Source organism: Lepisosteus oculatus, chromosome 12 (genome assembly GCF_040954835.1).
Source record: "Lepisosteus oculatus isolate fLepOcu1 chromosome 12, fLepOcu1.hap2, whole genome shotgun sequence".
NCBI classification, from domain to species: domain Eukaryota; kingdom Metazoa; phylum Chordata; class Actinopteri; order Semionotiformes; family Lepisosteidae; genus Lepisosteus; species Lepisosteus oculatus.
The window spans coordinates 16365733-16383127 of NC_090707.1; the positions used below are offsets into that span (position 1 = coordinate 16365733).

General features: G+C 41.4%; 1 protein-coding gene across 5 annotated transcripts in view; it reads left to right on the forward strand.

Annotated features, from left to right (window-relative positions):
* dync1i2a (dynein, cytoplasmic 1, intermediate chain 2a) overlaps positions 1 to 17395 on the forward strand; it is a 32836-nt gene that overhangs the window by 14154 nt on the left and 1287 nt on the right. For all 5 annotated transcript variants that reach the window (XM_006636511.3, XM_006636514.3, XM_006636515.3 and 2 more), the window contains 10 exons: positions 4476 to 4562; positions 6643 to 6805; positions 8977 to 9076; positions 10794 to 10919; positions 11959 to 12105; positions 12399 to 12512; positions 12967 to 13100; positions 14186 to 14330; positions 15002 to 15142; positions 15840 to 15965. In XM_006636511.3, coding sequence (XP_006636574.1) covers positions 4476 to 4562; positions 6643 to 6805; positions 8977 to 9076; positions 10794 to 10919; positions 11959 to 12105; positions 12399 to 12512; positions 12967 to 13100; positions 14186 to 14330; positions 15002 to 15142; positions 15840 to 15965 — 1283 coding nt within the window. The remainder of the gene's footprint in view (positions 1 to 4475; positions 4563 to 6642; positions 6806 to 8976; positions 9077 to 10793; positions 10920 to 11958; positions 12106 to 12398; positions 12513 to 12966; positions 13101 to 14185; positions 14331 to 15001; positions 15143 to 15839; positions 15966 to 17395) is intronic.

A 17395-nucleotide genomic window follows, 5' to 3' on the forward strand; every position in this document is an offset into this window, starting at 1 on the left:
CTGGGTACATCCTAATTTACAGCCCAGCTTTTCTTTCCATCTTTCTACAACAGTGTCACAATTTTGACGTTGAAATACATTTTCGAAAAGAATAAGAGAAAACCTTGGTGGTTCATTAACCTTGTCATTGGCATTCATTGACAAAGAGGTGAGAGGTGGGGAAATTCTAACTACTACTATCTGTGATGCTTTCCAGTCTGACTCTAAATCTCACGGCAAAGAATTCAGGTGTTAAGTGTATAACATACTGTCGTTAAAGCACTATGTATCGTAGGAGCAAAACTGACAATAACTTTATTAAAATGTAGATTCTTTTTATTCATGTCATTATTTAAATGAAAAGGGTCAACCATCACCCTGTGGGTTACACATATCAGCTTGTGCGCTATTATATTTCACTCTCCAAAGGCAAATGAAAAGCTCCATGACACTTTCTTTTTGCATGTAAGTTTGATACTTATGTCATTCATGGTTATTGCCATTACATAACTGACTATGGCTTTAGCCAAATTAGCATCACAGATGGTGCGGCTTTAAAACATTTCATAGATTTTCAGAAGACCAATTAAAATATCCTTCCATCTGCACATATGTTTGACCTTTCACAGATTCATTGATGATAATTTGCTGACAATTCACACAGCATCACCAAGTAAGGAGCACAGTACTGTAATTTTGAATTCGAAACCAATATATTTCAGCTTCCGTTCTTTAAATTGAACTTGAAGTGTATAGATGTTCGGAGGGAGTTTTTATTTCCTTTTTAAAGCCCAATTAAGTTTATTTAAATTATTTTCATTTCTCCAGTCATGTAATGTTTTTGCATTCATTCTGTAAGCATCAAACAAAAAAGCGATCCTAGTAGACTGCGAGTCTAAAGGTAACATGCAAATCAAATCAAATAGCAAGCAAATTATTTTTTCCTTCAATGATCTAATTTTAGTTTCAAACTGGGTCCAGTGTAAATGACTTTTAAATGTTATGGAAATTAAGCATTTAATCATGAATTACAAAAAAACCCATACACATGATGACATGAATGGAAATGATACACATGATGGGAAACGAACAGTTTTGTTCATAAGCGGGGGGCACTGCGTGTAAACCCTGGCTTAAAAACATGTCAGCCCTCCAAACTGCTTTTTGAAAACGGAATCTCTAGTCAAGCAGATTGTATTTTGGAGTGTGTGCGTACAGCATGCATGTGTTTCAAATTATATTCATTCCGAAAAGATGCCTAGATTATCTACGGGTCTGTTTTGTCTTCTTAATAAATGAAATCAAGATGTCGAAGTCAGATTTTTCGGAGCCTTTTGGTGCGTCTTCAGAGGCGGATTTTTTGGAGGTGCGCACACACCTGCAGAGTGGGGTGTAAAGGACGTGAGTTTTGTACTTGAACAACGCCAGACCCCCACGAGCCGAGGCTGCGTTTGCATTAATATATTGTCCGGCGACAAAGAACGAACGTCTTTCTATTGCTCTATGTGATTATTTCTCCCCCTCCCGTCCTCCCCCCCCCCCAAAAAAAAAAAAGCTTTCATTTCTTAAGTGGCACAAAAGCTATAATTGGCACGCTTTGTGGGGAAGTGTCAGCGTGCAAGAGATCGGAGATCACTGAGAATTCTTTTAAGCGTTCTTTCCCCTTTGCACTACCGCCTCCTCAGCGGGGTCACCAAGATCACTAGCTTTTCTTGAAATGGCCATTTTCACTGGCAGGTGCATTATACCCTTTATTTTCAGATTGTCTTTCCGTTCTGAATGCTTGGCAGGTTGATTGCACTGGCTGCATTGACGGGAAAGGGCTGACAAATGCGGCTGGGCTGGCTGAAAGACAGTGATTACTGTTTTCCTTTAAGGCTGATTGAGGCCCTTGAAAGGAAAGATTTTAACCTTCTCCATTTGGTTTGAAAGTATGAGCATATATTGAAATCGCTCATGCCATTAACCCAGTTCTGTAAACTTGTCAGAATGCGCCCCCCTCCCCACCAGCACCACCACCCCCCCCAGAAGAGGAAAAAAAAAAAACACTGTTCCCTTTTCATAATGAATTGGCAGATGACAGTTTGCTCCAGATTAAGTTAATTTAAACAGGGGCGTTCTCCTCGCGCAGGAAGCGTTTTTCCATTTTCGGACCTGTACACGCACGCGTTTGATGTATACAGAGCGTTAATAAAATAGGTGTGTGTACAAGTAAATATGCGTGCTTTTTTGTCCAGAAACTCTTGAATCCTTGGCAGTTAGAGAAGATTTGATATTTTCTGCCTGTGTGTGGTAGGGCAGCTGGTAAGCCCTACAAGCTGTATTTTGTTATAAGTCCTTGGGTTGAATAGTTGTCTTAAGACCCCCCAGTGGGTCGGTAATTGCACAGGCTTACTGTTTTGGGGAGAGACATGACTGGAGGCAGTCAGGCGGAAAACCTCTGTGCCATCCCAGTGCCACCTCATAGCGGAAAAAGACAATCCCAGCACTACCATCTGGTGTGTGCTGTCTTGTCAGCTGGCCTGGATGCTGGGACCAGGCTTAGGCAGCTGGTTCCCATCCTCTATCCCATCACCCCTCATGTGGAAGGGCAACTTGTTACTGGGACATGGAGGAGATGGCTGTACTAACAAGTGAACTCCCTGTTGAATAGCTGGCGTCCTATTAAACACAGGGAAGCAGTTGTTGAGAGTCAGACCCCTGCTGTTCCTGCTCTTCACAAATGACAGCCTTGCTTCTTTAAGAACAGGATCTTTCAAGGAACTGATATTGTGTAGGCAAGCCAAACAAATGCAAGGCAGGCACACAGCAATATTCAATTTACACATTGTAGGCTCTCCGGGATGGAACAGCGTAATTGAAAAGATCACTCCCATAGGAGTATTCCGAGCGCACGAAGGAAATGGTGCTGTGAAAATGACTGCCGATCCATTCCAACTAAATATTAAACGTGTAAAAGTGCTGTAATGTTTTTATCCGGTTGATATTTCGGTGTCCATGAGCTCCCTTTTGTTCAGTTATATCTGGACCGCTGATGCCAACAACGTGGGGTTGGTGCTTTCTAAAGTATTCAGAAACCGTGCTTTTTAAAAGGAGGCGCAAGAAAAGATCATCTTCACATGCATTTGTGCCACTCTTTGCCACAAAAGTGAAGCAGGCAGTACTGATTCCATCGTTTTAGTAATGGAGCTTCCCGTAGTTAAAAGTATGTTCGTGTTAGGTTTGAAATGCACGTTTTCAGAATGTTTCTGCTGTTTTGATGTGTTGCTGTAATGCGATATACAGTCATTCAGAAATGATGCCTCAGAGAGCTGACCTTGGCTTCCACTCAGCTGTGGCTTTGTCCTGTAACGGGCGGCAAGCTAAACAGACTTTCTGATAAAGTACTGACTTGTCCTCCACATCCTGCGAGTTAAGATTTTGAGGACAGAATCTGCATTGATTTTTTTTGTGTTTTCTTTTACATGTTTGCAGGAGCTGTTGTCAGCCATTCACCTGGCAAAAACTGTCAGCTTGTGCGGTGCCTTTTATCATGTCTATATGTCTTGTGTCTTGATGAGGGTATACAGCAGTGATGGCAATTTAGATTAGTTTAGTGGAGGTACAGGAATAATTACACCATACCTGTTAAAAATATAATTTAAATGATTATCTATGATGTTCAGCATTCCTTTGTAAGTGCAAAGGTACAATTTTTACCCCCCTTTTTGAGTGGCCTTTGGAAGATTTGTTAAAGGCCCAGGTCTATAGGCAATATCTCTTGTTGCCTAAAGTCCAATGGAGAATACCATCAGGACCAACACATTTATTAATCCTGAGCTCCTCCACTACCTCTGGTCCTAGCAGCTTGTCAGTCACAGTGATTCATTGCTGGTTTTGAAGAACAGAAGTCTGCACATCAGTTAGCCGTGATTTTCCTGATCTGCCTGATATAGAGCTGTTTTGCTAGGAGCATATATTTATTGTGATTATGCAGCTTAAAGTTTGTGAAAACAACTTAGCATTCAGGTAGGAACACATACAGTATATAGTCCTGGCATATTTTGCAGTTAACGCGATTGATTCTTCTGTACTGTATGTAGGAGGTGACTTTCTGTATTGTACTGAATTTGAACTTGTCAGTATGGTGATATCTAGTGCAGTGTCAAATAATGTTATGTATTTGGAAATGCTGAATGTCAGTATGTGGAATGTATTTATCAAAATGCCTGTATCTAGGGGGGGACAGTCAGATTCATTTGAAAAATGAATGTTCTGTTTGGACCAACATTCTGTGATGAACAAAATCGACAGGACCAAGGGTTGAGTAGCTCTGAAATCACCACATTTACACTGACATTTAAAAATACCACACAAATATCCAAAGACTTAGGACATCAACTGGGCAAGATTTAAAAGATGCTAAGGTGTTAAGCTATTGTCCGAATGACACGAACACTAGATGCGTCAAGCAGTGTGAATGTGAGCTCTGATGCTGGTGTGCTTATATTGTGCAGAAGAAGATGAAGAGGAGGAGATCGCCCCTCCCAAACCAGTGGTGGCACTCCAGGAGGAGAAACCTCAGCAGAATGAGGAAGAGGAAGGTGAGACCAAACTCCTCTGCTTGTACTAGACTGGGAGAACCCTAACCCTATAAGAGACATCTCTCCATTTGTCATATTCACTTTTACTAAATGTAGATTCTGACTTCAGATCATTCACAGTCTCAAGCCTCCATTTAGCTCTCCGATACTTGTTTTCTAAATTTTTGGGAGGCAAAGTATGAGATTGATTATTTATTGACGTCCGAGTATTTTTCTTTCACGCGTCCTATATGAATTCACATGCTATCCAGTAATGCTTCTGAATATTACTATATGTTCTACTCTTTAGATTTTTTTAGGTCTCAAAGAATCAGTTTCTTTAGATCTTTTTGTGAGTGACATTTCACTTACAGTTTTCAGAAATGTTGTGATGTATCTTTAAGGGATCACATGCTATATAGATTATGTTCCACATAGTTTATTATAATCTATATGTTCCAGCTGTATTGAGACCAGTACAAGGTCATATTATGATATGTGGTGCAGCTACTGAATTTCTTGAGGGCCCTCTGTAATTGTAGAACTCTTCCATGTTGAAATGAGCAACTTTAAGTACATGTTATGTTAGCAGTAGTTAGTTTCCTGACATATTGTGTATACCTAAAATCACTTATAATCAGAACACTGCCCTTAGACCCTCCTATTTCCCTGCCTTAAACAAGTAAAACCAATGGTAAGTGTATTAGTATGTGTGTATGTAGTTTAAAGTATTATGAAAAGAGTAATACAGCAAAAGCAGTGCCCTACAGTATACAAAGTAGATCCAATAAAATTGAATAATAAAATGCACTGAAAACAGTAGATGCATAGCTCTATTGAATAGCTTTCTCTCTGTCTCCAATTGCACAAATTGAAGATTCATTCTTGCCATATATATGTGCCAAACTGGTCACTATCATCCCTCCCCTCAACTTCAAAATCTCGATTGTAACTCTATATCAGTCACTTTTCTAGCCTTGCCTTCCCCCTTCCTACTTATTTTTTTTTGCCTTCGTACTTGTTTTCGGTTTATGAGCCGTATCGAGAGTGATGCCACACGATCACGAAAGCACCAGCGTGCTATAGGCTCAACAATGTGCCCCGCCACATCTGAATCTGTGAAATTTCCCGCATTTATTTGTTCAACGCCGACACGTGTATACACAAATTTGCCTACAAATATTTTGTGTAAAACGCTTGTCTGCTGTTTAATACAACAAAAGTCCAAATACAAAATGTAGCGGACGCAGAAGAAGCATATGTTTAGCTTATGGCTTTCTGCTTTGTGCAGTTCTCAAGGACTGATATCCATGTAAATGGTGCAGAAGGACTGCAGGAAAACTGAAAGATGTATATGCCAATTTGGGTGGGGGAATCCCATTTTAATACTTCAGGGCTCTAGAATGAATCCAGCTGCGGTACTGTGCTCTCTGCTTGTAGACTGAAATCGTTAACTGCATGCAAACCCCAGAGGGCAGCCCTGCCATGTTATAGCCAGCAGCTATATCACTCTGCAACTCACAACTGGCAACCCACTGAAGCTCAGTAGGTGTGAGCCTGGTCAGTACTTGGATGGGAGATCTCCTGGGAAAGCTAAGGTTGCTGCTGGAAGAGGTGTTAGTGGAGCAGGTAGGGGGCGCTCTCCCCGTGGTCTGTGTGGGTCCTAATGCCCCGTTGTAGTGACGGGGACACTATACTGTAAAAAGACGCCGTCCTTCAGATGAGACATAAAACCGATGTCTTGACTCTCTTTGGTCTTTAAAAATCCCAGGGTGTTTCTCGAAAACAGCAGGGGTGTTAAACTGGCGTGCTGGCCAAATTTCCCCCTGGCCTTTACCAATCATGGCCTCCTAATAATCCCCATCTCTGAATTGGCTTCATCACTCTGTTTTCCTCCCCACCGATAGCTGATGTGCGGTGAGCAGACAGGTGCATCATCCAGGTGGGGGCGGAGGTGGTGGTGGAGGGGAGTCCCCATTACCTGTGATGGGCTCTGAGTGGAGTGTCCAGAAAAGCGCTATAGATGTGTAAGCAATTATTGTTACTGACGCTCTCCCTGGACACGAGCATCTGAGTGACGGGCTTCTGCGGTGTCTCCCAGCTCCCCCCCACGAGCTGACCGAGGAGGAGAAGCTGCAGATCCTGCACTCTGAGGAGTTCCTGTCCTTCTTCGATCACAGCACCCGCATCCTGGAGCGCGCCCTGTCCGAGCGGGTGGACGTCTTCTTCGACTACAGCGGCCGGGACCTGGAGGAGAAGGAGGGGTACGGAGCCGGCGGAGGCCGCATTTCGATTTTTTAACGGCGCGTTTTCAGAAAGTGCGCCAGTTCTAGCAAAAAGGCGAATGCTACTAAAACAATGAATGTGCAAAATACACCTTAATAATCTGGAAGCCTACAGGAAGATAAAAACAAAGAAAAAACAAAGTGGGTTATGAAAAACAAAAAGGCTCAACCAAAATTAAAAAGGCTTTTGCCCAGCCACAGTGCAGTTTACTGTTTCCATTAGAACAGTGTTTTTCACACAATGCCACCAAGTGCGTTTGAAGGGTAAGTCGATCTCTAGTCAGCCTTGCAGAATCATTTTTTTTTGCTGCAGTAAGCCTTACCAGCAAGAGACATTGTGTCTGAAGATTTACAGTAATCCAGGAATCATCATTGAGTAGGAATAGTCTGGGGCTTATTGGCATAGGTGAAAACACACCTCTTAAGTACACCCAAGAGCAATTTCTCAGGATATTCCCAAAACATGTAGATAGGTGGTGAGCACTTTCTAAGTGCGTGAAGGGTAGAGAGGATCAAGTGCGATCCACCTGTGACATTACTGGTCTGGTGTTGCATGTGATCTGTGCACAAATTTAAATTGAATTAATGGTGTGCTAAAAATGTTTTTTTATGAAGAAGAAGAGAAGACATTATCTCAGACTGCATCCTAAAATGGACTACCATCCACTGTGTCTAGTCCTCTTTTCCAGGACTGCTTTTAGGCCTTAGAAAGAACTTCTATAGAGACAGACAAAGCAGTTCCCCTGGATGTGCATCAGAGCAAAAGGCCGAGCAGTCTGAGACATGTAAACTGGGAAAACCAGGGAGTTCAGAAGTTTCCTTTTAGTCTGCTATGTGCAGGCGCCATCTTGCCAGGAATCTGAATACTTATTGTAGGCCGGGGTGGACAGATAAAGAGCTGGGAGCCAGTCAGAAAAGGGAATATATTCCAGGTCAGCTTGTAGGCCCAGGAAATAAAGAATCCTGTACTGACTGGATTCACTAACAGCTCCTCAAACGAGTACCGTAACGCTGGTGTACCTAGATGAAACCATGTTCGCAGCCGAGAAGGCATCAGTAATGTTTAAAATTGGGTAGAGCCAGACTACCGTAAACTTTGGAGTGCTGCAGTGAGGCTGGCAAAATTCTTGGTTACTTAATTCTCTGAGTAAAACTAGTCACAATAGAATTCATTTATTCTAAATGCAGTAGAAGGAATGACATGGGGATAATGCAAAATAACAAATGAACTCAAGGACGTATTTCTGCCATGTAATTTAACCTGTAATGGAGATGAGTCTAGCCACATCTGCTTTTATTTTAATGATCTCAGACATATTCCGAATGAATTTCCTGGAAGGGTAGAGGGGATCTTAATACCCAAATCATTAAAACCTTAGGACAGCTACTTAATAGGAATATTAAAGGGAAAGTTGTCCTGGCACATGGGTGGCTGATTTCAACCAATTCGTTTTATGTCCATAAACTCATAACATTGTGGCAGAGCTAGAAATAGTCGAAAGGAATAGGAGAATGCAATGAAGTGAATTATAATGTTTGGATGCCTGTATATCGATAGGAGAAATGCTCATAGGCCAGGTTTTTGTGTATTTGTGGATGCCATGGTCACCTAATTAGTCTTGTCTTTAATCTCTACACACACAAAAGAAGCATGTTCAAAATTCTAAGAATAACCATGATCACATTAAAAGATTGTTTTACATTTGATCATTGTCAGATCAAAGCTAATTACACGAAGTCCTTCAAAAACTCTTTAAAATGACTTAAGCAGACAAAATTGAGCCTTCAGCTGAAGAGTTTGCTTTTAAAACGACTGAGCCTAATTTATAGGGTTTAATGTTGTGCTTATCTCAGTACATTGCATGCATTAAGGCTTGAAGTGTCTCCTGTCCCTGATCCAGATGTATTTTGTAATGATTATCTTAAGGAAAAATAATTATTCAAGCTCTGTTTGGAAATAGAGTGAATGCGACAGATTAAAACATGTCCAAATTATACATCATAATTTGGTCACATGATTATAAAATCTGTATGAAGGTCATCTAACTGATTACAAAAAAGTTTTCTACATCGTAACAGAGACAGATGGACACACGCTGTGTGCTAGTGAGCCTGCCTGCCAGTAGTCTGACTGTGCATTTATCTTACAGAGAGATCCAAGCCGGGACTAAGCTGTCTTTGAACAGGCAGTTCATGGATGAGCGTTGGTCCAAACACCGTGTTGTCACCTGCCTTGATTGGTCTCCTCAGGTAAAATACATCGTACTGTCATTTAGAGAGAGGCTCCGACGAGCTTTTGGTTGCCAGGTGGATGGACAGATGCCGATCTAAACGATACAAAACACAATTTAAATTTGCCGGGTTTTGTTTTTAGAATGAAGTTAGGGTGGAATTCCACATCGATGTGTGAGCTATGAAAGTACAGGTACAATCATCTCTACTATAGCGTGAGTTTCCTTAAGGCAACTTGGCTGCTATAATGCCATTGATTTATTAAGGAATGCTTTAGCCTTAACGCGGGTCATGTGGGCTTTAATGCAATTCAAGTGTACTAGAACTAGTCACAAACGTGGAGTAAAAACGTCTGCGCAGCCTCAGCGCAGCGACACAAGCTTGGGATACTGGCATATTCTCTCACCCATCTGCGTCAGTCTTCATCCATCTGCCTATGCGACAGGGTGTATTTTTTCATTCTTTGGGAGCAGTAGTAGAAATATTGCCGTTACAATGAATGGCAAAGATACGAAGCGTTCAGTGTCTGGTTCTTGTGAAGAAGACAGCGATTTTTCTGGGAGAAAAAGCTTAATGTTATAAAGCGGTACGAAAGAAACCAAAGAGCAAAAAATGTGATTTCATTCACACTACTGGGCTTAGTGGTGTGTTTTTTTACGAAATTTCTTCTGCTGCAGAATTTTGCACTGCTTAGCGATGTAAAACGATGTATTAGCGATGTATTATGTCTCATTTTATCTATTTTCTCAGTTTTCTGTTGAAAAGTTACACAAAAACATGTTATGCCGAAACAATGCATTCAAACTAATAATATGGCCAATTACTATTGAAAATAAACACCTTTGTTAATGGGAATCTGAACTCTCTGCCCCTTTGCCCCTTAATTCCCATTGAGCCAGTAGATTCTGTAGCCTGATTTTCTATAACGGTGTTTTTCAGCATTACAGCTATTGCATTGGAGCAGAAATGGCTGTATAGGTTAATTCCAAAAACAAAGCAGCTTATGAGCTTCTTTCAGCTATGTGTACAACTGAGAAAGACAGCCTAATTTTCTAAATATCAGCTTAAGGGTTTTTAGTTACAAAATAAAGTAGAAAATGACAGTGTTCAATGTTTGTCTAGCACTTTAAATTGTTTAACTATTAGGTATTTTATACGTGCATACCAAAGTCAAATATTTAGAATTGCAGATAATATTAAAACATTGAAAGTCTTTGTTCTAGGGACTTTTCATGGCAGAAATTCTAAACATATCATGATGATACAAACTAGAGAAATAGAGGTTAATCCTTTTTGTTTACCTCAGGTAAGTGTTTAAAAGCATTCAGCTTTTTCGAGAGAGAGAGAGAGTAATTTTTCCTGGAAGGAGTTCAGAAATATATGATGTCCATTATAATAAGTAAGCTAGTCTTGAGTTTCAAACGCCTTTTATCATAGGTGACTTCAAATAGTAGCCATGGAGGCACTTCCCTGCCACGGTGAATAAAATCAGAACCAAAGAATCTACATAAAAGTCACTTTAAGGTTTAGCATAGCAACCACATGAGCAAGAAAGAGGCTGGTGCTGAGACAGAGTTTCTCAGCAATAAATCTTGTTGTACGGGTGGTTGCCGCCTGTAGCCAAGCATTCACTAACACCACAGAGGGTAACGTTTTTTTTTTGGTTAGGAGTCAGGCCTTGAGGCTATCCTGACTTCCTCTTGACATTCATTTTTACTGATTTTTCTGTCACCAGTATCCTGAGCTGCTTGTTGCCTCATACAACAACAACGAGGATGCCCCCCATGAGCCAGATGGTGTGGCCCTTGTGTGGAACATGAAGTACAAGAAAACCACACCAGAGTATGTCTTTCATTGCCAGGTATGATGCGAGATCCTGTCGCGCCAAATGGGTGGTTTGAGCTGATGAGTTTGGGCCCCTGCCAGTCATTTCCTTCAGCTTCTCCGCATAGTGATTTCACTGGGCTGGCATGCGCCTCGACCACATCTATTTGCAAACACATGCTGATGGAGGACCTCAAGCCTAGCAGTTCAAAAGGAAGCCTTGAGCTGCCTTTCTGCCAGCGCTGAGGATGTTTAAACATGCTTTAAAAAGTTAACTTGCCATTGTGTAACATAACAAGAGCCCAGTTTAACTGCTGAGGGGAAAAAAAATGATTGCTTGAAATATGAAGAACATGTAGCTTTGTAGTTGGCAGCCTCTTTTTTTTTTTTAAGTACGTGCCCCGGGATACATAGAACAAGACACTGAGTAGAAACATATGTGCTCCCTCAAAAACGGATGTAGTTAGAAACGTCTTTCTCAGACAAAACCAAAAAAAGTGTGAACTCCCAAGTATTCATTTTAAGTGGGGAAAGGAGTTTTTTTTTCTTTCCCCAATGTCAGTTTTTTGAACAATCACTTGCGTAAATTAAACCAAACGTATGATCAGACGTTGTAAGATTACCGAGAAGCTTAAGTCTTAAGTAATTGCTTTAAACTGGCAGCCCCCAAAAATTCAACAGGCAGAAAACGTGCATGAGTAATGTAGACATAAATCATACTTGATATACCCTGTCATAACTCAGCTTCTACTAGAAAAGTGTGTTGAATGGCCTGGTCTGAGTCATGGAAATGTATGCGCGAAACATAAAATAAAAACAAGCAGCATGCCAGCTGCTATTTTAAGGAAAAGAGCATGTCTTTGAATCGAAGGGGGTTGTATATTATTTTTAGCAAGTTATCGCACGCGTTCGGCCGAGCGCACGGATTGGATGTGACACTAACGTACACGGCCTCGCTGAAGTCATTTTCCAGAAGCCTGTCACTTCTGCGCTCCGCAGTCATCAGTTTTAAAAATACCCCATGTTGAGGTTTGGGGTCGTTTTTTTTTTGGGTTTGTTTGCTTTTCCCCTCACAGTCAGCCGTGATGTCCGCCGCCTTTGCAAAATTTCACCCCAACCTGGTGGTGGGAGGCACTTACTCTGGGCAGATCGTGCTGTGGGATAACCGCAGCAGCAAGAGGACCCCCGTGCAGAGGACTCCGCTGTCGGCAGCAGCACACACGGTATGTTGAGGACAGACTCGTCAGTCTGTTGGGAATCCAGCATCTTCTCCTGCTCCTCCCTGATCCCTTGTACATACTGCATGAACTCCAGCTGTGATCACCAGAAAGATTTAGATGGTGGGATCATAGATAGATGAACTGACAGACACGGAGGTCCAAGGAAAAAGTGCGATTTATAGAACAAGCTGTTATTTGTCATGAAGCCCGTATTCTGCCATTGTCTGTGCCCCGTCTTCTGCTGTTTAACTGTCTTTGCACTTTGTTTTCCTTTTATCGAATGTGTTTGAATGCAGCACCCAGTGTACTGTGTGAATGTGGTAGGCACGCAAAATGCCCACAACCTTATCAGCATCTCCACTGATGGGAAGATGTGCTCCTGGAGTCTGGACATGCTGTCCCAGCCACAGGTATGGGCATTCAAAATAAGCATTCCTTCTACACATGCCTGGCCAGCGGCCGCAGAGCTGCGAGTTCTTACTCTGTAGCTAAAGGGCTGTAAAATGTAATTACCGAAGAACTGTGATCCATAAGCTTTTTGGACAAATTGCATTTTCACAAGCCCGTAAAATCGACTTTTGTTTAGGTTTCCTTTCAAAAGCTAATTTAACGTTCCTGCTGTCATGAGAACACATAATGGTTTTCATTAAGGGAATGTCAGTTTCTTAGGAAGTGTACCATGTTTCATTCCAAATCTCTTGCCACGAAAGTCCCATGTCAAATGTTAATCGCTTATGAACGGTTAGCTGAATTTCATTTGAGCACAAACGCCCAACAGTGTGTCGAGTGAATTTATGTGGTGTGATGTCTGAGCATGTTTGGCAGGTAAGGAGGCTGACGTCTCGTTGTGCTTCTTTCTGACAGGACAGCATGGAGCTCGTTCACAAGCAGTCCAAGGCTGTGGCTGTCACCAGCATGTCTTTCCCACTTGGAGACGTCAATAACTTTGTGGTAGGAAGTGAGGAGGGCTCCGTTTACACAGCCTGCCGTCATGGAAGGTACATCACCGACACGTCCTCTGATATCGCAGGGCTCTGCAGCGCCAGGGGTGGCCCAGGAAAAATAACTATTTGAGTTTTTTACCCAGGCCAATACAACTATTCAACTACGTTGATTCCCTTTCCTCAGATAGCTAGAATTTTTTAAACACGTAATCATATGAGATGCCATTTTAAATAACGAAGAGAGTCTCTCATTTGTGATGTCATCATCTTTATCCTAAAAAGCCACAGAGAATTGCCGTGCTCTCTTGCAACGTAAACGAATCGCTTCTACATCTGCAGCGTCTTCTTATTTTTTTGCCGTGCGTCTGAAGTTAGGTTTGCGGCAAAGGTCTCCTCAAGAGATAGTTTAGGAGCCCTGTCCTAAGTTCCTGTTACCCAGTCGCTTCTAGGGCAACCAGGTCACGGCTGATGTTTTCAGTGGATTAAGTCCCAGAGGACACAAAAATAAAAGTTGTGGTGGTGGTGGTGGGACTACACGGATTTTTTCGTAAATTATATTTTAGAGGGGCTCAAATCAAAGTGACCTGTGTTGATGCCAAGTTTCCCAGGTCCTCTCTTTGATGGCAGTATAATGTCCTTTTTAATGCCTGAGGCTCAGGAATGGTTGCTAGGTTTTGCATTGCAGGTTTAACTCCCTTAATTGAGGGAGTGATTTTCCACTTCATTTCCAGTAGCATAACAGTCTCATCCAGATTAATAACCCACAAGCATCACTCATGTGGGGTATTTACCTTTCAGGAATATTATGAGTAAGAGTCTTTTAACAGCACGTTAACTTGTTACTCTGTGAGGTCTGATACTTTGTGAAGGAAAAATGTTTCATTTGCTGCTCTTTACCATTGCTGTGTATGCTTAATTTGGTAGCAACAAGAATTCATACATCATGTTGTGTGGAATAGAAAAATACTCTTTCAGTGCTGGAATCCAAAGAAATACACAGCTAGTTTCAGTAATCCTTATATAAGGTCATTATCTCCTTCAGCTGGATAACCCTGGAACCCTTAATCCAGGTTCAGAACTGTAAGCATTTATAAAATGGGATCGACCGCAATTAGCTTTCAGTTTCTGTCATTTTCCAGCAAAGCGGGCATCAGTGAGATGTTCGAAGGCCACCAAGGACCTATCACAGGTATCCACTGTCACACTGCAGCAGGACCCATTGATTTCTCCCACTTGTTTGTCACCTCATCTTTTGACTGGACAGTGAAACTGTGGACCACTAAGGTACGAGAGCTCTGATGCCAGGGAACTCAAATGTGATTTTGTTTCAACCTGATATATATTTATAGAGAGATTGAGATTGTCAAAGCCAGAGGAAGTCACACGATACCTCCTTAATCTTAAAATTCCCTTTAACGGGTGTTCGGATGCAGGACAGATGACAAATAATTACACAGAGTTTCAGGCTAATAATGGATCAGAAAAGACAGGGTGATGTTCAGACATCTGTTTTTTACATGTGTGTCTCACATATGCTTTAGGCTCATGTCATTCAGTGTGTATTTCATAAGATCGCCCTGTGCCAGTTCCTGTGTAAAGCAACATCAGAACTGTGGAAAACAGGAAAAAAGCCATTGCATTAGAACTGCCTTGAAATAGTGAATGCTTCTGGACGACTCGTAAAATCCTAAGAATTACAGTAAGATCAATTAAGAAAAAAAGATCCTGGAAGCGAATGCAAATGATCAGATATGAAATTGGAAGCAGCCCTGCATTTCAGGGATGAGCCAGCTGCGTTTTCCCTTCAGGTTTTAAATAGAGCTCTTATGTGGAGGCTGCTGGTGTATCTGGCTCTTAATTCGATGCTGGTGGGCTCTGCGGGAGCAACAATGAGAGCTGACGTAATTCCTGCCCGCGGCCCTTGTTTACAACTCGCATTTATTTTTGCCTTGCAGAACAACAAGCCATTGTACTCGTTCGAGGACAACTCGGACTACGTGTATGATGTCATGTGGTCCCCCACCCACCCGGCCCTGTTTGCCTGTGTGGACGGTGTGGGCCGACTCGACCTGTGGAACCTCAACAACGACACCGAGGTAACCGGCGCCGCTCGCCCGGGCACGGACAGGCCCCTGGCCAGGTGACTCGTTCAGGGCTGAGCCCTCCGCGCCTGCTTGGAGGAAAAAGCCGCCAGCTCAGGGCACAAAAATCCATTCACGCTTTGGAAGAAAGCAGCTGACATGGCTGTCCTTGACGAAGGGAGAAAAACACTAGTTTCTAGTCTACACAAGCCTGATGTATCATTTACTTCTTTTTGTCCAAAATTCATGAATATACTGCAAATTATCTAGGATTTACACATTTCTTTGGTTCTCTATTGGAAACAAGTAGGTGGGATTCGTTTTAGTTTACTTTTTTCACACCCAAGTATGAGTTTCCAAATACGTTTCCAATAATAAGGATGTAGCTCCACATTATCTAAGGTTTCTACATTTCTTTGGTTGTCCATTTGAGAGTACGTTGGGTAGGATTCATTTAATCTAGAACATCAGCAAGATGCATTTTGAGAAAAGTTTAAAAAGCCCAGAGGATGAAGTCTTTGTAAACTGTTACCATGTTCCACAGGAGTTTATACAGATTTGAGAGATGTTTATGATGTGCTAGCTTTTCACGCTTATGTGGATATGTTGTTTGTGAATTTGGCATTTTGATGCATGTATCCTAGTGTCACAGTGGTGTTTTCACTAGCACTATTTTCCTAAGGGAAATGAGTGAAAATCCACCTGTTTTTAGGTTCCTACAGCGAGTGTAATGGTGGAAGGAAACCCTGCTTTGAACCGTGTCAGATGGGCCCACTCAGGAAGAGAGATTGCTGTTGGAGATTCAGATGGTCAGATACTTATTTATGATGTTGGAGAGGTAAGTAGTGCCCTAGTAATTGTTAACGAGAGATGAAACTACAACTCTGATTATGCATACAAAAAAAACTTTTAACTTTAACAATGTGAGATATTTAAAGTGCTAAAGTCTAGTAATGTAAATTCAAGACTCATAAGAGGAGAATCATATGAAGTGCTTACATTGAACATCAGAAATAACATTGCTCTTTATGCTTGTACACATTTTAAAAAATAAGGTACTCTATACAGATTTTGGGTAATTGATCATTCATGACTGATCATGATACACTGAAGTGACTAACATGCGTAAGCACTAAAACACCTTATTAGTGAAAGAGCTGGTTAGATACAGGTGATTTAACCTGTTGAATGTTAAATCTGTTGAAACAGACAGAAAGAAATCAATATGTCCCACTTAGAATAATGCCTTTGTGTCTGTGCTTTATTGGAGTGACACCTCAGGTGGACTCGCCATCAGTGGGTTATAGTTCTTTTTATTGATGACTTCTGTAGAAAACCTACTGGAATAGATTGCTAAATTGTGTATCAATGAGTGCAGTGTGGACATGCAAACTGATTTGTTAATAGTTTTATACACTGACTAATGAATGGGGAGGTTCAATTGTGAGGGTAGGAGTATCTAGTCTATAGATGCAGAAAGCACTAAAAGTAAACTCCTGTTGATGACAAATACTGATCAGAATTCAGTTATCTGTAATTAATAATAAAATGTCAGTGCACCCAATACAAAGGTTTCCCGACACCTTTATGAACTTGTTGCAGTTCAGAGTGCTGTTCTTTTTTATGCTCAGTATATTTTAAGGAAATGATTCAAAAGAAAAATAATTTACAAGTTCAGGTTCTCAAAGCACTTCTGCACTTTCAGAATTTCTCTGTGAAGGTATTAAAATACCAGTTTATATGCATGATTTTATTTTTGGTGTCTTTTCTTAGTTTGGTCCAGTAATATATATACACACTTACTTAAATGGAAAAACAGTTCCCCCTGTCATTCCAAGCAAATATTTCCCTTTGCATAACAGAAAAAACACTGTACATGTGTACTGGTATTCTTAACAGCGGGACTTGGGCTAGGTTTGTATGTCTGTACTGAAGCAAAAGAGTAGATCCTGTATCAGTTTTCATTTGAGCACAGTTAACCCTTATCAGAAGGAAACCTCATGGGGAATAGTCTAGAAAAGTTCAAATGTCTCTGGCACTTATTCTTCCATTAACAATCCAGCTTTCAGATAGAAGGTAAATGTGAATCGTGATCTGTCACAGTAAGGGGGGTCAAACCTCAGTGATGGTTAGAAAATTGTGTTTGATCCCATGACCATTAAAGGGACTGCAGGAGAGGAGAAAATTCAGCTTTTGTGCAGTGAAGGGGAATGTATGGTTTTACATCCATTTTGTTTAGAACTTTGGTAAATAGTACACCTCAATTAC